This window comes from Chelmon rostratus, chromosome 7 (assembly GCF_017976325.1).
Source record: "Chelmon rostratus isolate fCheRos1 chromosome 7, fCheRos1.pri, whole genome shotgun sequence".
NCBI lineage: Eukaryota > Metazoa > Chordata > Actinopteri > Chaetodontiformes > Chaetodontidae > Chelmon > Chelmon rostratus.
Genome location: NC_055664.1, coordinates 24,932,838 through 24,951,892, shown reverse-complemented (window position 1 = coordinate 24,951,892; position 19,055 = coordinate 24,932,838). Strand labels below are relative to the sequence as shown.

General features: G+C 44.3%; 2 protein-coding genes across 3 annotated transcripts; both read left to right on the top strand.

Annotated features, from left to right (window-relative positions):
* The first annotated feature begins 436 nt into the window (after positions 1-436).
* On the top strand, positions 437-12,695 carry prdm10 (PR domain containing 10). Its single transcript, XM_041940924.1, has 23 exons — positions 437-512; positions 1,638-1,779; positions 2,094-2,255; positions 2,365-2,424; positions 2,737-2,841; positions 3,241-3,415; positions 4,028-4,269; positions 4,704-4,904; positions 5,155-5,227; positions 5,342-5,459; positions 5,545-5,665; positions 5,819-6,088; positions 6,766-7,110; positions 7,368-7,523; positions 7,608-7,787; positions 7,867-7,977; positions 8,184-8,384; positions 8,531-8,674; positions 8,922-9,092; positions 9,387-9,524; positions 9,671-9,917; positions 10,009-10,106; positions 10,244-12,695. Exons 2-23 carry the CDS (start codon positions 1,708-1,710, stop codon positions 10,430-10,432), a joined length of 3,579 nt encoding a protein of 1,192 aa, XP_041796858.1. The 5' UTR covers positions 437-512; positions 1,638-1,707; the 3' UTR covers positions 10,433-12,695.
* Positions 12,696-13,217: 522 nt separating this feature from the next.
* Positions 13,218-18,793, top strand: si:ch211-151h10.2 (uncharacterized protein LOC567699 homolog). 2 transcript variants are annotated; one of them, XM_041940764.1, is made up of 9 exons: positions 13,218-13,435; positions 14,124-14,391; positions 14,483-14,547; positions 14,865-15,003; positions 16,109-16,224; positions 16,308-16,488; positions 16,737-16,820; positions 16,904-16,999; positions 17,074-18,793. In XM_041940764.1, the coding sequence occupies exons 1-9, from the start codon at positions 13,317-13,319 to the stop codon at positions 17,404-17,406; spliced, it is 1,401 nt and encodes a 466-aa protein (XP_041796698.1). In that variant the 5' UTR covers positions 13,218-13,316; the 3' UTR covers positions 17,407-18,793. The 2 variants fall into 2 exon arrangements, with proteins under 2 accessions (XP_041796698.1, XP_041796699.1); XM_041940765.1 differs by having other exon boundaries at positions 16,766-16,820; positions 17,074-17,213.
* Positions 18,794-19,055: the final 262 nt, after the last annotated feature.

Sequence of the window (19,055 nt, the reverse complement as noted above, 5' to 3'; positions counted from 1 at the left end):
TTTAATGCTGTAGTTCCGTCGGTGACCACTGGACGGCAGTAAACACGCGTGATTTAAATTACAATTCGGTCACGATCTCTTCACTTTTTTTTCTAAACAGGAAGTAATCTCTATATTTGTTTTTTTAGAGCATAAGTTATGTTAGTCCAAACTTCCATTGCTACCAAAAAGTGGAAGAAAGCGTAGCAGTAGAGGACATAACGTCTTTGGACAAGAAGTTTAATTCAATTGGACGACTTCGGTGTTTTATTTTTCTGATTGGCTGTACTAAAATTGATCATTAAGATTTAACCACGATTAATAAACGCGTCAGCTGTAACATACTGATTCAACACTGTATTATTTAATTCCGACGAATGTATAAACTGTTTCGTGAGAATTACGTTTTAATATAATAAGTTGCTTTTGCTCCCGAGTAAATAACCACCAATCAGAAGCCACGCTCCTGCGTGTTGCTAGGTAGATTATGATAATATATGCAATGCAGCCATCTCTGCAGCTACCATTGTGAGGTAAGAACAACTTCTACGCTTTCCACAAAATGTAAGAAAACTAGGAATTGCTTGACGGCCAGATCTGTAGCTCGACTGCTCGGCAGTCTTTCTGTTAATATAAATTAAAAGTGCGGGTTGTTTTAGCGCATTTGAACCAGTAGAAAACATCTATTTTTTCTTTCGGTCTCCTCGGATGTGGTTGTTGTTGTTAGTCCCACCCAAAATGGAGCCCATTCTTCCTTGTTCACGGTAGACTTGAAGGGCTGGGCTCAACTAGAATGGGGGGACGGGTGGGTCTATCCAAATAATTCGGGCTTGTATCGCTTCAAAATCACCTTCGTTAAAAACCGCAGAATGTGGTCCCCGTCCCGAAGCATCACAAGTTATGTTTGGCTCCAAGGTCGGCCTTACATTGGGGCTATATGGCCGTAATGCTAATGTCGCGGTGCAGTAAATGCCCGGGTTTCTATACCGCCGGTTTTTGTGGTATGGTCCAGTTGGGACTGAGAACCTGCGGGGTTAAAATAGGGGGGAATTGAATTTATTATTGATTATACCAACTATATATCTGAATGAGCTTACAGAGTCGTGATCTTTCACGGTGGCTTTTGTACCGACATACGGTTGTATTTAGACACCGATTTCCGGGCGGCCTTGTTAGCAAACGGTGACCGCGTTTTCTCTCGTACCCCCGCTGAGAGTCTTGTGTGACCGCTCTGTACACGAAGCGACATGCGGGTTTATTTTGGCGTGCATGCCCCGTCAGCCGAGCGAAACTGCGGCTGGAGACTTGAAGTCTCTGACGCGGTTGAGACCTGAGGTTGACTTCAGTGCCACTTTGCTCAGAAATGGCTGCTGCAGTGCTTCATTGTTGCAGCTTTTTTTCCCATACACAGGCGTGTTTAGTACATAATGTGACTTTGATGAAGCAGGCCAAGCTTCATGCGTGACATTACTTCAGACAAAATACACTTTTCTACGTTGTTGATAATTGTAGATGATGAATCAAAGCACCTATGACTTTGCTGTCTCAAATTCAAATCCCAAACAGCCGTGCATATTTTACTTTGCTATTAGCTATTATCACCATGTTGCATTATTATTATTAAATCATCCCAGTCCTCTCATGTGTGTGCATTTCAGGCATCCCTGGTTGTCTCCAGACTGAAGTGATTGGTGAAGTGGTTGGCTGCAGGCCTGGCATCGTGCTGCCATGGAGACCAAGCAGGAGCCCTCTGCTGTGTGGAGTCAGACTGCAAACAGTGATTCAGGCAACGGCACACAGGTCTGCCATCCTGTCTGAACTGTCCCTGAGCTGCTGTATCACAGTCATAAGCAGTCGAATAGAATTTGAATTTGATCCATTAAAGACACTTAAAGCATTTCACGCTTTTTCTCCGAACACACTCAACAGACAGGGGGCTTGTCTTCTTCAAAAACTCATCAGTTGTTCAACACTCACATAATAATAACATAATTTGTGTGGATTGTTTCTCTTTTAAGTTAATGGAGGATTAATGTGGGCTAAATCATAGTCAGAGAGTGTAATGATGCTGCAGGTTGTTCAGAGCGTTTGTGTGTCATGCACGTGTGTTGCAGGTGCATTTTGAAGGCGGCACAGTGGCCCAGATTGTGTACAGTGGAGATCAGGCGGACCGAGGTCAGCAGCAGGTGGTTTACACAGCAGACGGGAGCTCCTACACCTCTGTGGAGTCTGCAGAGCATACACTGGTCTACATACACCCTGCAGATGGCACTCAGGTAAGACGTGATCATATTTAGAGTATGTATGTATATGTATACACACACTCACACATATGAATTAGCGTATAAAATTCACAACATACACTGTATTTAACTTTTCTTTCAGACTGTATTCGCTGATCAGCCACAAGTGGCTTACATTCAGCAGGATGGTACAACCCAACAGGTAAGTTTACAAGGTACCGTCATGTCATTACCTACCAGTGTGCCACCTGGTTTTTATTGAACCTTAAGCTGGCAATAGATGTGTTTTTTGTTTTAACATGTTATTATGAAGTAGATGTTGATTGCACAATGTAATGGCTGTAGAATAATGGCACCATCAATGTTTATGTTGGAACCCCATAAGCGTTGCTTCACTGTACAGTTTTGTCTGCCACCAGGTACGATCCCCTGGACAAATGAAGGCTGACTGGTGATCCAGGGGGGTTGAAAAGCTGTCTGCGCCCACTCTAAAGCACTGTGATCTCATTTGTAGGTCACCGTTTTGCTGCCCAGTGGACAGAACATGAATGCTGCCAATCTGCATGTTCTCAGTAATGTCGCAGAGGCTCCCCAAGCTATCCTGGAGCCAGTTTCCCAGGTGAGGACACATCATACTGTTTACCTCCCCAAAGAAGGAAATAGTATTTGTCTACAGTACAAAAATGCAGTTCATATGTGATTTACATGGATATATTTGCAGAGCAGATACAGTATGAAGGCATAAGATATATAATATACAAAAATAGTCCTCAGACATATCGTGGCTTTACATTTTTAGATTCAGTCCCTCAGAAACAAATAGTAAATTAATGTTTCTATGAAGATCATAAATAAATTATATCTATCTGTATAAAACAAACCAAGGATACATTGTTGTTCCGTTATATTAAATTTTGTTTCATTGCTACATGTGAACAAGCCTGAAGATGAGAGCTTGTCAGTAAACATAAAGATAAATAGAAGAGTGAGCATTAACTTTGTGAAATGACTCACACAGGAGCAGCTGTCTGTGTCCAATTCGCTCCCATCCATGGCTGACATGGCGGACCCCCCCACCAGTCCCCTCGGGGCCACAGACTCCACGGACGATTCTGACGAAGATGAGGATGAGGACTCCGAGATGGATGACTGGGAACCTCGTGAGCCTCAGTCATTCAACCCTCACAGCCTCTGTGAGTGATGGCCTGCTCAGTCGGAGTCTTAGTCATTCATGTAGAGCGGACACAGAATAATAATAACAATACGGTTTATTTGTAGAGCGCTTTTCAGGGTGCTCAGACGAGTCAGGCAGTGTGTTTTTTTTTTTGAACTCTGAAGTCATGAAACAAATCTGCAAGCCTGTCAAGGTAAATGAACAGATGATGCAAGTTTTTGATAAAGGTGAAATGTGTGACAAAGCAGCATCCTGAGTAGTGCTGCAGAGATCAGATAAGAGAACATCAAATATCACACCATCACGATAAAAGAAAATGAAAGTTGTGATGTAAAAATGATCATTGTCACTAATTGTGAATCATATCACAATTGAAATACTGGTCAAAATACTCGCAATATGATTTTTTTTTTTACTATTGAGAAATTGAAATCACACGTTATGTCTTGTGGACCATTTTTACGTAGAACAGTGACACGCAGGCAAAAAATTAAATGCCATCGAGTGAAATCAACAATTCTGTGACGCCTGCTCAACAGTAATTTAAGATGAAAAGCTTCGGAGTGTTTGTTGCAGAGCTGTTGTCATAATCTCTTTTGTGTTTTCACGTCTCCTTTCTGTGGTCTCTCAGGGTGTGAGGAGTGTAATAACGCCAACCCCTCTGTGTGTCTGAAGCATGGCCCTCTGCACCCCATTCCCAGCCGGCCTGTGATGTCCAAGGCCCGGGCCAGTCTGCCTCTGGTCCTCTATATCGATCGCTTCCTGGGTGGCGTGTTCTCCAAGAGACGCATCCCAAAGCGCACACAGTTTGGTCCGGTGGAGGGACCGCTGGTTCCTCAGAGTGAACTGCAGGAACACTACATTCATCTGAAAGTAAATCAGGGCTCTGCATGACTCATTTCTATGTGATTGCTATTGCCTTGTCTTTAGTTGTGCAGAGCTTGCACTGTTCATGTAAAAATACACCCACTGACTGCCATCTCCAAACCTCCTGGGTTTGCCCTGTTTGCTAAATATGAAATGCTGATATTGGGAAGGGATACTTCTCTGCCACAGGAAGTGACAAATCTCAAATTCAATATAAAACTGTCTCTGTCTCACGTCTCATCTTGGTATTGTTTGGAATAAAGTAATTACAGTGTTGTGTTATCTGCTTGTATTACAAACATCCAGATGCAACAATGGCAAACGTTATAATTATACTGCAAAGGAAAAAATTGTGAAAGCTTTGGGTGAGAGCAGAGGAAAACTTCTGTAGATGCAGTCTGAGGTTTCACTCTCTGTCTGCTTTGTGCTTGTTGTCTCAGCTGTGCATGCTGGATGCAGAGAAAGATGGGGAGAAGTCTGACGACATGTGGTTGGACCTTTCTGATGAAGACAGCTGTAACTGGATGATGTTTGTGAGACCGGCTCAGAACCACCTGGAGCAGAACCTGGTGGCCTATCAGTACGGCTCAGAGATATTTTACACAACCATCAAGAACATCCAACCCAAACAAGAGCTCAAGGTCAGCTCTGTGTAGTGCAGTGTGTCTGTTGCATTGTGCACACGGTGCTCTTGTTTGTCCTGTTTCATATGTGGTACTGTACACCTCCACTGTGTGGGAAAAGTAATGAAACAAGAGTTACTAATCTCTCAGAAGTGGAAAAGTGGAAGCTGTTTTTCTCAGGAGCTGACGGAGACACACCAGAACTGTAAGAGTGAGTCAGTCCCAGTACATAAAGGATTTGTGTTTTTAATGATATTTCCTTCTGCAGGTGTGGTATGCGGCATCGTATGCAGAGTTTGTCAATCAGAAGATCCACGATGTTACAGAAGAGGAGAGAAAAGGTGAGTCTGCACATAATGCTCACTCAGTATCAACACTGTTTCTCAGCCCTGCTGGGATAGCGTGTGTCTCTCTGAACTGTTGCAACCGTAGTCTCACTTTTCTTCTTCCTTCAGTGCTGCGGGAGCAGGAGAAGAACTGGCCTTGTTATGAGTGTAACCGTCGCTTTGTGAGCTCTGAACAGCTGCAGCAACATCTCAACATGCATGACGACAAATTAAACTCTGTTACCAGGTGAAACCTTCTTTTATATTTTCTCTTTCATTTCCATAACATTAGAGCCCATATGGCCCAATTCACGGTTCCTTTCCTCTCTCAGATCCAGGGGTCGAGGTCGAGGACGAGGCAGGAGGAGATTTGGGACAGGAAGAAGACCGGGACGCCCTCCTAAATTTATACGTTTGGATCCACCATTAGATGCCAGTGGGGACAAGACAACAGTAAGGGACATATTAATCAGTGCTGTGTTGATTGATCAGTCAGTTGATTTGTTCTGAGAAATTGTGATTGAAAATGTTACGACTCAAATGTGTTCCTGATTTACTTGAACATTTCTTTTGTAATTACCGAACTCCAATTACCGTTTTAATCAGGAGATGCTGGAACTGACAGAGAAGCCGCTGGAGGAGCATGTGGAAGTAGCTCAGAACGGGCTGAAGGTGGTGGAGATGGAGCCGGAGGTGGAGGCAGTTACTGAGGCAGAAGGTCAGCTTATACCTCCTGCAGGGGAACCGGTCCCAGAGTCTGTCACTCCGCCCTCCAACACGGACCTGCCAGTTCCACTAAAGGAGGACCCGGCACAGAGCAGCCAATCAGACGCCCACCTCACATCTCAGGACATGCGCCGTGCCAAGAGGATACGGGTAAGACTGGAGCGTCTCCGACCCCATTAACACCTGGTATTAGAGTGCAATCTGAATCCACATCTGGAGGCAGATCCGGCTCGCATTGTGTTCGGGTCTGACTTAGGTGTAAATGCAATCCATACAAAATTCTGGCCTCCAAAGGCTACACAACATATAGGTATTTGTTTTTAACCAACATTAAATACAGGTTCTTCAAATTCAGAGAACTGATTTGCCGCCACCTCAGATTACTCACACACAGCTTTTGCTCTGAAGGACAGAGTTTTGATATCAATGAAGACAACGAGAACATGTTGAAAATACGTGGTGTAAACACAAAGGCAAGATTGGATACAGATCCCATTTTAATACCAAGTTTAAATGTGGTGTCTGCATTACCTGAAACAGGACAGCACTTTGGATAGTTTATTTGGTGTCGTAGTGGCCATGATTTACTTTACAACAGTGTGCCTCTCTTCCTCAATGCGTCCCTCAAAGATGGATGTACAGGTGGGTTGACTGAAAAGCATGAGGTCATTTTCCATGATATTAATGTTCATGTGACATTTCAGGATATGCCCCCTCCTGCACGCTCCATTGCATCAATCAGCCTCCTCTCATGTCTCTGCAGATCCATGAGAGGGTTTTTTGGGGTTTTCTGCTAGTGGCTCATCTGTTTCTGTTTCCCATGTCAGAACGCAGCGCTGCAGCACCTTTTCATCAGAAAGAGTTTCCGTCCTTTTAAATGCACCCACTGCGGCAAGGCCTTCCGGGATAAAGACAAGCTGGATCAGCACCTGCGGGTCCACGGCCGCGACGCGTACGCGTTTTCCTGCCACATTTGCAGCAAGAGCTTCATGAGTGACTCTGCCCTGGAGGACCATCTGTTGGTGCACACAGAGAACCGCTCCTACTCTTGTCTCTTATGCCCAGAAACCTTTGAACGGCTGGACCTGCTCAAAGACCACGTAGGGGTGCATGCAGAGGACGGCTGCTTTACCTGTCCTTCCTGCAAGAAGACGTTTACTGACTTCATCCAGGTTAGTAATACATGTCTCTTACAGGGTGATGCTGTGATTTTAGTTTGTAGTTTGTAGTTTTAGTTTTTGTTAGACATGACAGGAAGTCAATTGTCAAAACCTTTTTAGACTTTTAAAAACACACAGTCCACAGTCACACAGTTCATTTATAAAAAAAGATATAAAAAGAGCATATGGGAAATGATTTGTCTGGTTAGGACCAAACAAAGGAACGGTAGTACATTGAGACATTGACAACAAAATGTTCTCTTCCTCAGGTGAAGAAGCATATCCGCTGCTTCCATTCAGAGAAGATCTTTCAATGCTCAGACTGTGAAAAGGCTTTCTGCCGGCCTGACAAACTGCGCTTGCACATGCTACGCCACTCTGACCGCAAGGACTTCCTGTGTTCAACATGTGGCAAACAATTCAAGGTAAGGTGAGAAAACAGTTTGTAGTGTTAGTTTATTCATATGTGAGCTCTTATGTGACAGTTCTGTTCCTTTTGTGACATTAAGAGGAAAGATAAGCTGCGGGAGCACATGCAGCGCATGCACAATCCTGACAGAGAGGCTAAGAAGGCTGACCGAATCCACCGCTCCAAAACCCTCAAACTGAAGGTGCCCACCACCGACTTCGAGAGCTTCATGTTCAAATGCAGAGTGTGCATGATGGGATTCAGACGCAGAGGAATGCTGGTGAGCAAAAACTCACAGAGAGCTTTTTATTTGGTCGGATTGAATTGCAGTGCGCTCAGCTTTATTTTTCTGGTTGCAGGTCAATCATTTGTCCAAGCGTCATCCAGAGATGCGTATTGATGATGTGCCAGAGCTAACGCTGCCAATTATCAAGCCCAACAGGGACTACTTCTGCCAGTATTGTGACAAGGTTTGTTTTTCCCGTTCTGTCATATGCACAAAGAGTTTTGGAGACATGCCATTGTTATTTATCATTATTTATTTATTTGATGATACCAGAGTGCATTGCGGTGTGCAGAAAAGCTCACTCATGAAAGCTCATGCCTTGAATCAAACTCCTCTTCAGCTCAAATTCTCAACCGTCAGTTATTAACCAATCGATTGATCTCTGTGCAGGTGTATAAGAGTGCCAGTAAGAGGAAAGCCCACATACTGAAGAACCACCCCGGGGCAGAATTGCCTCCCAGCATCCGTAAATTGCGTCCGGCTGCTCCTGGTGAGCCAGACCCCATGTTGAGCACACACACCCAGCTGACTGGCACCATTGCTACTGCACCGGTCTGTTGCCCACACTGTGCCAAACAGTACAGCAGCAAGGTTAGTATGGACGATATTTTACTTCATTGGAAATCTGTATAAACATTTACACAGGGAGGGAGTGTAGCTGTATGTTTGCAGTAACTCACTATTCCATGCTGTGTCTTGTACCCTGCCTGATGACTCCCTGTGTGCTTGTATCTCAGACTAAGATGGTTCAGCACATCAGGAAGAAACATCCAGAGTTTGCCCAACTCACCAGCACCATCCAGACTCCTCTGACCACAGCCGTGATCAGCAGTGCTCCTGCAGTCATCAGTGCGGACGGTACCACAGCGGAGGCTGTAGTGGTAAGACAGAGTTACAAACACACACATGAACATGTTGAACACCAACGTTCAGTGGATTTCTGTCCGAAGATGTCACATCTGGCATGAAAATTACTATCACATAAGCAAAAAAAAAACAGTAATAGCAAAGAACAAGTAAATGTAAACCTTATAGAAAACTGAGCTCCATAGAGCAGAAGCAACAAAGAAGGAAAGGTCGACTAATGCACACCAGATATTATAACTGTATGATTAATTTCCTCCGCAGACCACAGATCTGCTGACCCAGGCCATGACGGAGCTTTCTCAAACACTGACCACAGACTACCGCACAGCACAGGGAGACTACCAGAGGATCCAGTACATCCCCGTGTCTCAGGCAGGAGGCAGCCTGTCCCAGCCGCAACACATTCAGCTGCAAGTGGTGCAGGTGGCTCCGGTAAGATCCACCATCTGATCTAAGACCTAGACTGATGAGTGAGCATCTCAACACACGTAGGATTCAAAACAACCACCAGCCACTTTAAAAATGGTGGCAAATTACTGCTTTGACATGTAGTTTCAAACATTTTGGCAGGCAAACTGCCTTTTAATTCACTGCTGTACTTTGAAAATGTTGTGCACAGATAAATTAATTACTTTGTTAAGCCACATTTATGAAGAAGGACCCTGTGGTGGATTGAGGGGAATATAAGAAACGGTAGCAAGTAGATATTTTCTGTGTTTTTCACAGGCTTCCTCCCCACATTCCCAGCACCCGACAGTAGATGTGAGCCAGCTGCATGACCCTCATGGCTATAGCCAGCACTCCATCCAGGTACAACACATCCAGGTCACAGAGCCCTCAGGCGCTGCACAAGGGTCCACCCAGGTAAATGTTCATTCCACTGACTCTGGAGTTTGGTTGATATGTAATTTCAAACCCTGCTCAATGACTTTATAACACAGGTTATGGGCTCCATAATGGTAAGCTTGATGACAGGATACTTACACGACCATCTCTTCTCTCTCTTTCAGGTCACAGGTCAACCTCTAAGCCCCACCTCCCAGCAACCGAGTCAGGAGCTGAGCCCCACCCAGCTGACCCCTGTGACCTTAGCTCAAAGCCACACTCTGCAGACTAGCAGCACCCAGCAGCAGCAGCAGCAGCAGCAGCAGCAACAGCAACAGCAACAGCAACAACAACAACAACAGCAGCAGCAGCAGCAGCAAGGGACTGTGCAGCATGCTTACATACCCGGGAACTGGAACTACAGAGGCTACTGTGAGTCACACACATGCTCCCATATCCTCCAGTCAGCCCTGTGCTGTATGATTGCCTGTCAGGTTAATATGTTAACTTTTTGATGTTGCAGCGTCTGAGATCCAGATGATGGCTCTACCTCACACGCAGTATGTGATAGCTGAGGCCAGCACACCTGTGTCTGGAGTCAACAGCAACCAGGTGAAAACGGTGAGTGAATGCTGTCTGATAGATGAAAATGACCAGTACTTGTCAGCAGGGTATTTGCATCCTAGAAGTAAAAAAATTAGAAATGAGCAAATGTGCTTATGGCACGAACTGAACATCATGTGATCCCTGTCCTGCAGACACACTACGTTATCGCTGAGGGCCAGACTGAGCTGGAGACCAAACAGACTGTTCCTCAGAACACAACCCAGGCCCACACTGAACATCTGGAGCAGCAGCCGGCCAATCAGCAAGCCACCACACAGTACATCATCACCACAACCACCAATGGCAGTGGCACAAGTGAAGTTCACATCACAAAACCCTGACGTGTACAGTGATGAACTCTGCAAGCCCAGCGCAGACCCACGGACTGATCCTGCATGTAGACCTCAGCAGCTTGTACGCACATAGATGAACCAACAGTCATATGCACATGGATACAGACTGTGTACATACAGAGCCAAAATGGGGATGAATTAAAATAACCAGCACAGTTTTATGTGTGTGTAAAGTGTGAAGGCGTTGAATGAGCTGAGAAAATAAAGTCACTAGAGAGATAAATGCAAAGTTTGGGTTTTGAACAGAATATATAAACAACAAAAGCTCAACGTTTGGTTTTAATTCACAGAGCTGGGAAGTCAGTGAAAACAGGGACGTTACATCATTCTGTCAAAGAAGGTACATACACAGGGAACATGGAAGCGATCATCTTAAGGTCTTTCTGTGTGAGGTACTAGAGTCTGAGATGGTGGAAGAGTTTGTTGCTCGGTGCCCATTTTACATATTTGTAAAGTTACAGACATTTCTTAAACTATTTGTAAATAAAAGTCTGGACAGAAACACAGAACTGAAAAATATAAGAAGATACTGTACAAAGCAATCCTGCGGTCCTTTCAAAACAGGTTGTTCTGTTTTTGCCCAATGCGACCACCAAACACACCATCTGTTGTATTCTATGTTAACATATTGTAGCTGATATCTGATGAGAGTTTTTCCCCATTAATCTTTTTTTTGAGTAAGGACCCTTTTTCTGACTTTTACTACAAAAATGCAGCTGTTGTCGTCGTGACGAAGACAACAAAAACACCTGTTTTTATTGCAAAGTTCAGAACAGCAAATGTAATCAGTTCTACTCTTCCAAGACTCGCTGAATGCTACCAGCGGCTTTGAGAGTGAGAGTGTTTTGCTTTTCATTAAGTTTTTGAAGGACTTGCAGAGGTCTTACAGAGACAGTCGAGTTAAACTCACTAACTTTTTGAATAATTTTGTTTTTGACATGTCTGATAAGTAGTCACCACAGACTGAAGGGCACCAGATAACTGTACTAGAACAGTTATTTAGGCTTAAAGGCAGAATGAGTAGGATTTGTTGTTGCACAACAATCATGCAGCTCAACGTCTTCTCTTGGATGCTTTCAATCTGGCACCTGTTTGTTTTCAGAGAGTCCGGCCCTCACACCCTGCACGCTGTTTTTGCCCGAGGGGCTACACCCTCAGTGCTCAAAGGTTAATGCCCAGAAATGTCCGAACACAGCAAAATAAGGAAATCTAGGCAGAGGGCAGGGTCTCTGCAGACACAGACACCACCGCACACTTGTAGAGAGTCATAAGTGATGATTCAGAGGGATTATTTTGTATGAATATGTTGTTTTTGGGGAAAATCCTGCTCATTTTGTCCTTAGTTTCAAGTCTGTTTCACCTCCAATGGTGGGTGTGGTTGGTGTGCTTGGTTCTATCTGTAACCACACCTACTGTAACAGTGATGTCACAGGGTCCTGGAGTACACCTGTACTTCACTGCAGCAAGACAAGAAACCACTAGAGGTCAGAAAAAAAGATTTTCAGTGTTTTAGTGACGTTTTCAGGTTGAGTTTTTTTCCTTTCCCTGACACGTGTCAGCCTGAGGAGTAAAATGTTCATGGTTAGCTCTGCCCTAACAGGTGAAGAAGCCTTCCACCTTGTTTTACAGAAGCTCAAAGCCAAATACAAAATGTGTTTTCCTCAATAACACTTTTGAAGACAAATGACTCGATATTTGGTTATAATATGACGTGTCACAGAGAGAAATATATTAGGGGACAGCATCACAGGCTTGCAGCTGAAAGCGTGGGAGCGCAACACAATACAGTGCTCAAGGGTAACACGGTCATATCCCACTGTATTCATCTGTTCATTAAGTTCTAATTTGGGTTTGATGCTTTAAGGGAAGCATAGTATTTTGGGGTAAACCAGCAGGGGATATTGTCATTCAGCATGTCTCTTATCTCTTTCACTGTGAAGTGAAGAAAGGAAACTGTAACTCAGTGCTGTTCAAACCTTGTGATAACAATCACCTGTCCTGCAGAAGTGTTCATGAGCAAACATGCCTGGTGCTGGAACTCTGAGTGTTAAAGTACTTTTGGTACTTGTTTAAAGTCTTAGATTTTCCTGATTTACTTGTACAATAAGCTCCCCGAGACACAGGTTAATGCACTGAATTAAGGCCATTATAAAATGCTAATAATGTGCCCCATATTTAGATTGGTCTCTGACAATAGACAGAGAGTTTGGCCATGTTCAGCGATTCCTGTTGTTGCAGCCGATTGTGTCCTTTTGTCCATGTGTTGAGAAATTAAATTCTTTTATATATGTACATTGTGTTTTCTGTTCACTTCATTATGAATGTGTTGAACTCGGGAGTGAACGCTGCCCAAACAATTTTATTGTGTTTCTTGAGGTCAATTGGAGCTTGATTTGCCCAGATGCTATTCCAATCCTCACTGCTAGATGGCAGCATGGCTTCAGACAACAGAGAGGAGCTCTGCAGCATTTTAAAACTGTGCTCATCTCAGTTATGTTTGAGAATTAATGATTTAAAATGGGCTGTGCTTCATTTGTACATCTCTCTCTGTTAAGGATCGATTTAATGCTTTTCAGATTCCAACAGGTTGTTGACATGGTGAGTCAGAAGAGAAGGAGCGACTGTTTGCTCCAGTTGTATCTGGGTGGAGCAGGGCTTGTCCTCCACACAATCATGATCAGTATGTTTAACACATTCCTGTGAAGACGGAATGTGGGAAAAGGAAAGAGCCACTACCATTAAACAAATCTTCCAGTGGAACCAGTTTAACAAGCTTGTCGTGTTGCAGAACTAATCACGTATTGAGCAGGTGTATGTTCCTCAACTAATTGCTCTCAGTTTCAACCAATATGTCTGAGTCTGTGTTGCGGCAATGCCTCGGTTGACAGTTGCCTACCCCAAAGGTCGAGGCGGTACGGGTCAGGGAGAGACGGAGGAGGTGAAGGAGGATGGAGAGGGAGAACCTACAGAGAGGAGGCGAGAGCTACAGAGGTAGGTTTACCTGTGTGTCATTCAACGACTGGCCTTTCATTTGCATCAGCTTTTGAGAGACTGGTTTCTGATTATCTGCTGCTACAGAGAGGAGAAATATGGCGTAATGATAGTCCTGGTACATTTCTCTGCTCAGACTATGTTGACAGCAAATGTTTTTGTGCTCCATTAGGCGTCAGTCTGTCAACATGTCACTCGTTGGGGGTCATATGTAACTGCTTACCATAACACATGTGCTCAAAGACCTGGAGTAACTTCTTTGACTCAGCTGGACAGTAACATTACAAAAGCATGTTGTGTGGCAAATCATTGTTCAAACCCTTAAAACGTCCTAAAATTTCCAGACACCAAACTGTATAAAAGATTATGCACAAGAAATCTGAAACAACATCTGAAACTTCCATCTCATGTCATGTTTTGTCATAAAAACATGCCTTGTTAGATTTAAGTAAATTTGAAAGTAATATGGCTTATAAAATATTTTAGTTAACTTAAGTCTTAATTAAGAGGAAAATTCAGGCTCCTTTTATTTCTTCTTTTTTTGCTAATCTTAGCTAAATGTCTATTTGCATGACCATTTTACTCCTTTTCCTTCCCATTTAAAAACCAATAGTTTCCAATTTAATTTCCAGTAAACCTGTTCTCCCTCTCTTTGTCCATCTTTCTCTGTTACTCCATCACTCCGCAGTTCAAACCAAACACCAGCTGTTCCTCAGCCACAGCAAACATCTTGGTCACAGACTCTGAGGACTCTTCGACCCTGGAAAAGTTGGCACAGTTTCGCTTTACCAGGTGTAATGTGGTCGGTCTGCCAGGCCCAGGTGGAGGCGCCGCTGCACGCCTCTCTGGTACTGACGGATGTGTGCTGGAGGCTCCTGCCGGTGTGCTTGCTGTGGGTGGTTCTGGGAGGTTGTGTCCATGCCCTTAAGTGCTGCCTGCGGCCAGGACAGGAGCAGGTGAGTGCGGCCGCATCAACTGAATCTCACTTGGCTGTGTTGGTCTATTTAATGATGTTATGTTTATTCAGTGGCTTTGCTTCAATTCAAGGGGGAGCCTCCACTGAGGATCCAGCAGGAGGCTGTGACTGAAAACAGGAGGAACCAGTATTCATGGTGAGACTTGACTTCACTGTCCTTCCTCTATTATTTGATATCAAATTTTGTCATTTTTTGACAGAAGGTAGACAATGAAGCCCAAAGACAAACAGAGAACACCCTATGGGTCGGATTTACTGCTGTGTTCACTGCCAGATAAGATATTTCCTCACCCCGAGGGAGCCACAAGTATCTCAACACCTCACAGCAGCTTCTGTGGACGTCCATTTAAAAATCTGATATTTTATTTATTCATAAGTTTAACAAATTGCCCAAAGAAATTATAATCTTTTTAAACATATCCACACTCACTGATGTGTGCTTACTATGTGCAGGATGCCCCAGTCGAGGAGCCCGGGCCACTGCGTTTCTCTGGCCCTCACCCTGGCCGACAGCCTGCTGCTGTGTGTGCTCCAGGAGCCCCTCTCGGACCCCAGTGTGCACCACATAAAGCCACTCGTCTCCAGGCTGGAGGTTAGGGGAAGGAAACCATCTTCAGGAAGCAAAACACCCTGTCTCTCTACCCCACACGGCAGCCTCCAGCAATGCCTGTCATCTCCTGTGTTTTCAGTCACTCTTTGCATGTAGATCAGTGCAGACTTTGTTGGTGGTATTACAGAGATCAGACCTTGCACTCAGGCATACACAGACACTCTAGCCCTGGGGCAACACACACCATCACTGAGCTGCTGTTGTCTGCACTCTGAATTAACCATATTGGCAGAGGAGAGGAGGAAATTTAAAATATTTTGTCTCCTTAGTGTCAGTGTCAGTGAGTCAGTCAGCCTGTTAGTCTTTTTATACAGCACTATTATTTCAGGAAATTATATCTTGAATGAAGAATTGAATGGATTGCCAAGAAATGTGATGCAGACAGGGGATGGATCCTGATTCCTTCCCTTTCTTTTTTGAATTCTAGCTCCACCAGGAGGTCAAAATAACTAGCTTAACAACACAGAAGTTCATAATGAAACATCTCAAAGACTAATGACTGAAATCAGCTGTGACTTGCTGAGAGCTTAATGCTTACAAATGTGCTGACATGCTGGGCCAGGACTACGGCCTTTCCTTCCAGCAGCAGCCTCAGGCTAAACTTTTTTGCCGTGAGCATCACAGCATCAAAAGGCTGGTCTGGTTGTTCTGTCTAAATCATATTCCTCCTTTCAATGTTTGTGCTGCAAGCACATTTATTGTTTTTAAACCTCATGCTGGGGTTTATCACTTCAGTTTTTTGGTTTCCTTCATTTTTTTCGAGAATGCTTTGCTTTGGAGAATGCACTTTTGGCATTTTTAAACTGTATGGAAATGTGTCTTCAGACAGTTACATGTGTAGAACAGATGTGTCAGTGCAAAGTGGATATAAAATGCAATAAGTAGATTCCTGCACACTTCATCTTCATTCTTAAAGTTTTTATATGACAGCATTATGCTCAAGTAAATGAACATATGACTTTCGGTGGATGTATTCATCCCAAGTGCTGGACAGCCACATGCTGCAAACATTTTATAGAAGTAGTCTAAAGTACCTTTTGCAAACAAATGCACAAAAGTAAAGCAAATCCTCTCTTTTTAACTGTAGTCAGTGTCTCACACACTTGAGAAGGCTGATGTTGGGTCAGAGGCAACACTGGAGACACACAGAGACTCTGTACTGTTGGACAAAGTGAAGCTCATCTGCAGCTACCTGCAGCAGAGGTGAGTTCAGCATCTAGTGTACATGCCCGCTTTCTTGGAAAATTTATTCAGTTGGATTAACATCAGACACTCCTCTCTGACAGGATGGGATCACTGCATAGACTCATCCAGGTGCAGGGGGATTTTGAAGCCAGTGTGAAGGGCATGCTGGAGGGCTTGGACGGCCTCTGGGCTCAGCTGGAGGAGCTGCACACTGGGGTCACGCTCACCAAAGAGGGGAGTCAAGGCCACAGAGATGTGGCCTCGGCCCGGACTGACGCAGAGGTAGGCAGGTGTGAAGGTCTGCAGTCCTGTGGTTCTGGTGTTATAGTGTTGGATTAGTTTTAATTTAGATTTCAGTCAATCTAAATGACTTTTACAACTTTTAAGTCACAGCTGGAAATGTGTTTTTGCCAGGTTTGTCTGCAATGATGATGGTTGACACTTTTAAGAGCCATGAATCTTTTTGATTGCATGAACATTTGTCTTTGCTCTTGAGTGTGGTTTGTGATGCTCTCATCCGTTTGGCAAAGACATTGTTTGCGGTCTTGGGTCACCACAGGAAAAGACTCCAGTGCTGCCAGGCTCATCTGAAGGACAGCACACAACTACTGCAGGTAAGGTTCTCCTCATGCAATGAAAATCCACTTTTCATTTACTGCTGTCTTCACTCAGAAATCCCCTCTGCCTCGTTCCGCAGGAGTTAACCTGGAGTCACACTCATATGAGCAACAGTGTGAGCAGCAGCAGTGAGTCCGTCTGGCCAGAGCTGCTGCTTCAGTCCAACATTGAGCGGGTACACGATGCTTTTCCTGGTAGACAAACAGCTTTAGAAACACAGCAGAACTAAAGACTTGTCTCTCTTTGCAGTTTGATAAGGTGCAGGAGCGTTTCCTCTCTCTGGAACAGCAGACCTCTACGTTTCAGGCCCACCTGGAGGGACTCGGAAAGGGGAATCAGGAAGCACATGCAGGGCCCCTCGGCCACGCTAACGGGGCCCTTTCATGCTCAGTCTCACATCTCCACAACGGACAGAAAAGTGATGTGTCGCTGGAGCGCCGTAACTCGACCCCTGCATCCACATCCGCCTCCTCAGCAGATGCAGACGCAGAAACAGACGCTCCTCTCTCACTGTGTGAGAGGTCAGCTCTGCAGTTCTCTTCCACTTTCGGACGCCTACGTAAATCTGGAAGGAGGAAGTGACTTTAATTGAACTACGCTTGGATTACGCTCCAGAGATTTTGTAAATACGAAGGCGTTAATTAACGAGGGAGAATATTTTCAAATGTTGATCATTTGCTGGTTGCTGTTTTAATTTTTCATATCAAAGACTCTGTGGTAGGTTTGAAAGCATTTAAGAGCAGCTTTTAATATTCCAAACACAAGGGGGCACCATTCCACCAGTATTTACAAGCACATACAGACATCTCACAGCACCCATTCAACATACTGTATTATTCTGTCAAAACATTTATATGCCTGCAATACTGTCTGCAATGACGGACCATGGCCCTGACCTTTTCCTTTCAATAAACTTCATTGGAGGAAAGGCTTGGACAGGCTTCTCAAACATATGGCCCATAAATGTGTTTCTTTAACATCAGAACAGACAGCCTCAACTTGTATATGAAGAATCTCATAATGTGCCCAATGAATGAGATTCAGGCATATATGTTGTGTGTTAAATGTTCTTTATTTTTTAAAGCAACTTAATTTAATTTCCTGCCAGTTATTTTGAAGCCTTAACCAATGTCAGTCACAAGTCTTTTAACCAGTGTTGTTAAAGTGAGAAATGTTTGACCTTTATATGTATGATTTGAAAAAGCAGTGATGTTCTAATGTGCAGGAGGAATGTGTTACAGGTTGAGAAATCCCATCTATCAGGCTGAGTGGACCGCACTGACTTGAGTCCTTCAAAGCAGGGATTTTCGTTTGGGGGGAGGAAGGTGGAAGGGGGCAGTGGAGGTCAACACTGGAGGCGTTTTTGTTATTACTAAAAACTGAGCAGCCCTCTAGACCTTTCTGAAAGACATGAATGTCTTTGATCCAAATTCAATTACCCCACAGCTTCAACACTGATAGCTGAGGCGTCCACATAGTTTTCTCCACTGCTGGAGCAAACAGGACCTCTGATGAGAATTGATTCATTCTGTCGTTCAGTGCTAATAGTCGGCGGTCTGTACAGCATGCGTGACGTGGATGTCATTTGACCATGGACTTGCCTACCATCTGCCAGATCCTGCATCTGTCTGATTCCCTCACGCTGGGGCAGCGATTGGGAGAGGTGGGGCCGACCCCTGGGGGATCTGGGATGAAAGGAATGTAAGCTGAACGCTGCAGGAGCCGAGCTGTCACAACACCAGAGACACAAACACACCATGTCTGGACGGATCGAGGGATGGTAATACTGCGGGAGGAGAGATGTTGTGTGTTTGGTTATTTGACAAGAGCTTTGAATAAAAAAGAAATAAGTTATGACATGCTGCATGAATATGTAACGTTTTCCACGAATCAGCCCTGAATACACTGAACAAAACGGTCTTGGATGCTTGCTTGCAAAACATGATGACCACATCTGCTTTGAGGTCCAACAGTAAAAAGCCGGCAACAGAAGTTTTAAATTGATTTATTAAGTGCTTTAATAAATGGCTAGAAGGGGGAGTATATTCTATTAAATGTAAAACAGTGATTTTAATACAAAGAAGCCCTCCTTTATGGGTCAGTGTGGAGCATCCTGGTCCTTCCCAGATGAGCTCACATTGCTGGCATGTGATGTCAGAGCCAGCAGAGGGTACCAGCTATCTGCTGGCTGAAAATGTAAGAGTGAGCTAATGAAATTACCACAGGCTTTG

Bases quoted from the DNA above. Each gene is read 5' to 3' on its own strand.
- si:ch211-151h10.2 (XM_041940764.1), top strand. From the start codon at position 13,317: ATGCCTCGGTTGACAGTTGCCTACCCCAAAGGTCGAGGCGGTACGGGT. The intron at 14,392-14,482 runs GTGAGTGCGGCC...CTTCAATTCAAG, and splicing joins TGCGGCCAGGACAGGAGCAG to GGGGAGCCTCCACTGAGGAT. The intron at 14,548-14,864 runs GTGAGACTTGAC...TACTATGTGCAG, and splicing joins AGGAGGAACCAGTATTCATG to GATGCCCCAGTCGAGGAGCC.
- prdm10 (XM_041940924.1), top strand. From the start codon at position 1,708: ATGGAGACCAAGCAGGAGCCCTCTGCTGTGTGGAGTCAGACTGCAAAC. The intron at 4,905-5,154 runs GTCAGCTCTGTG...TTCCTTCTGCAG, and splicing joins AACCCAAACAAGAGCTCAAG to GTGTGGTATGCGGCATCGTA. The intron at 8,675-8,921 runs GTAAGACAGAGT...TTTCCTCCGCAG, and splicing joins CCACAGCGGAGGCTGTAGTG to ACCACAGATCTGCTGACCCA.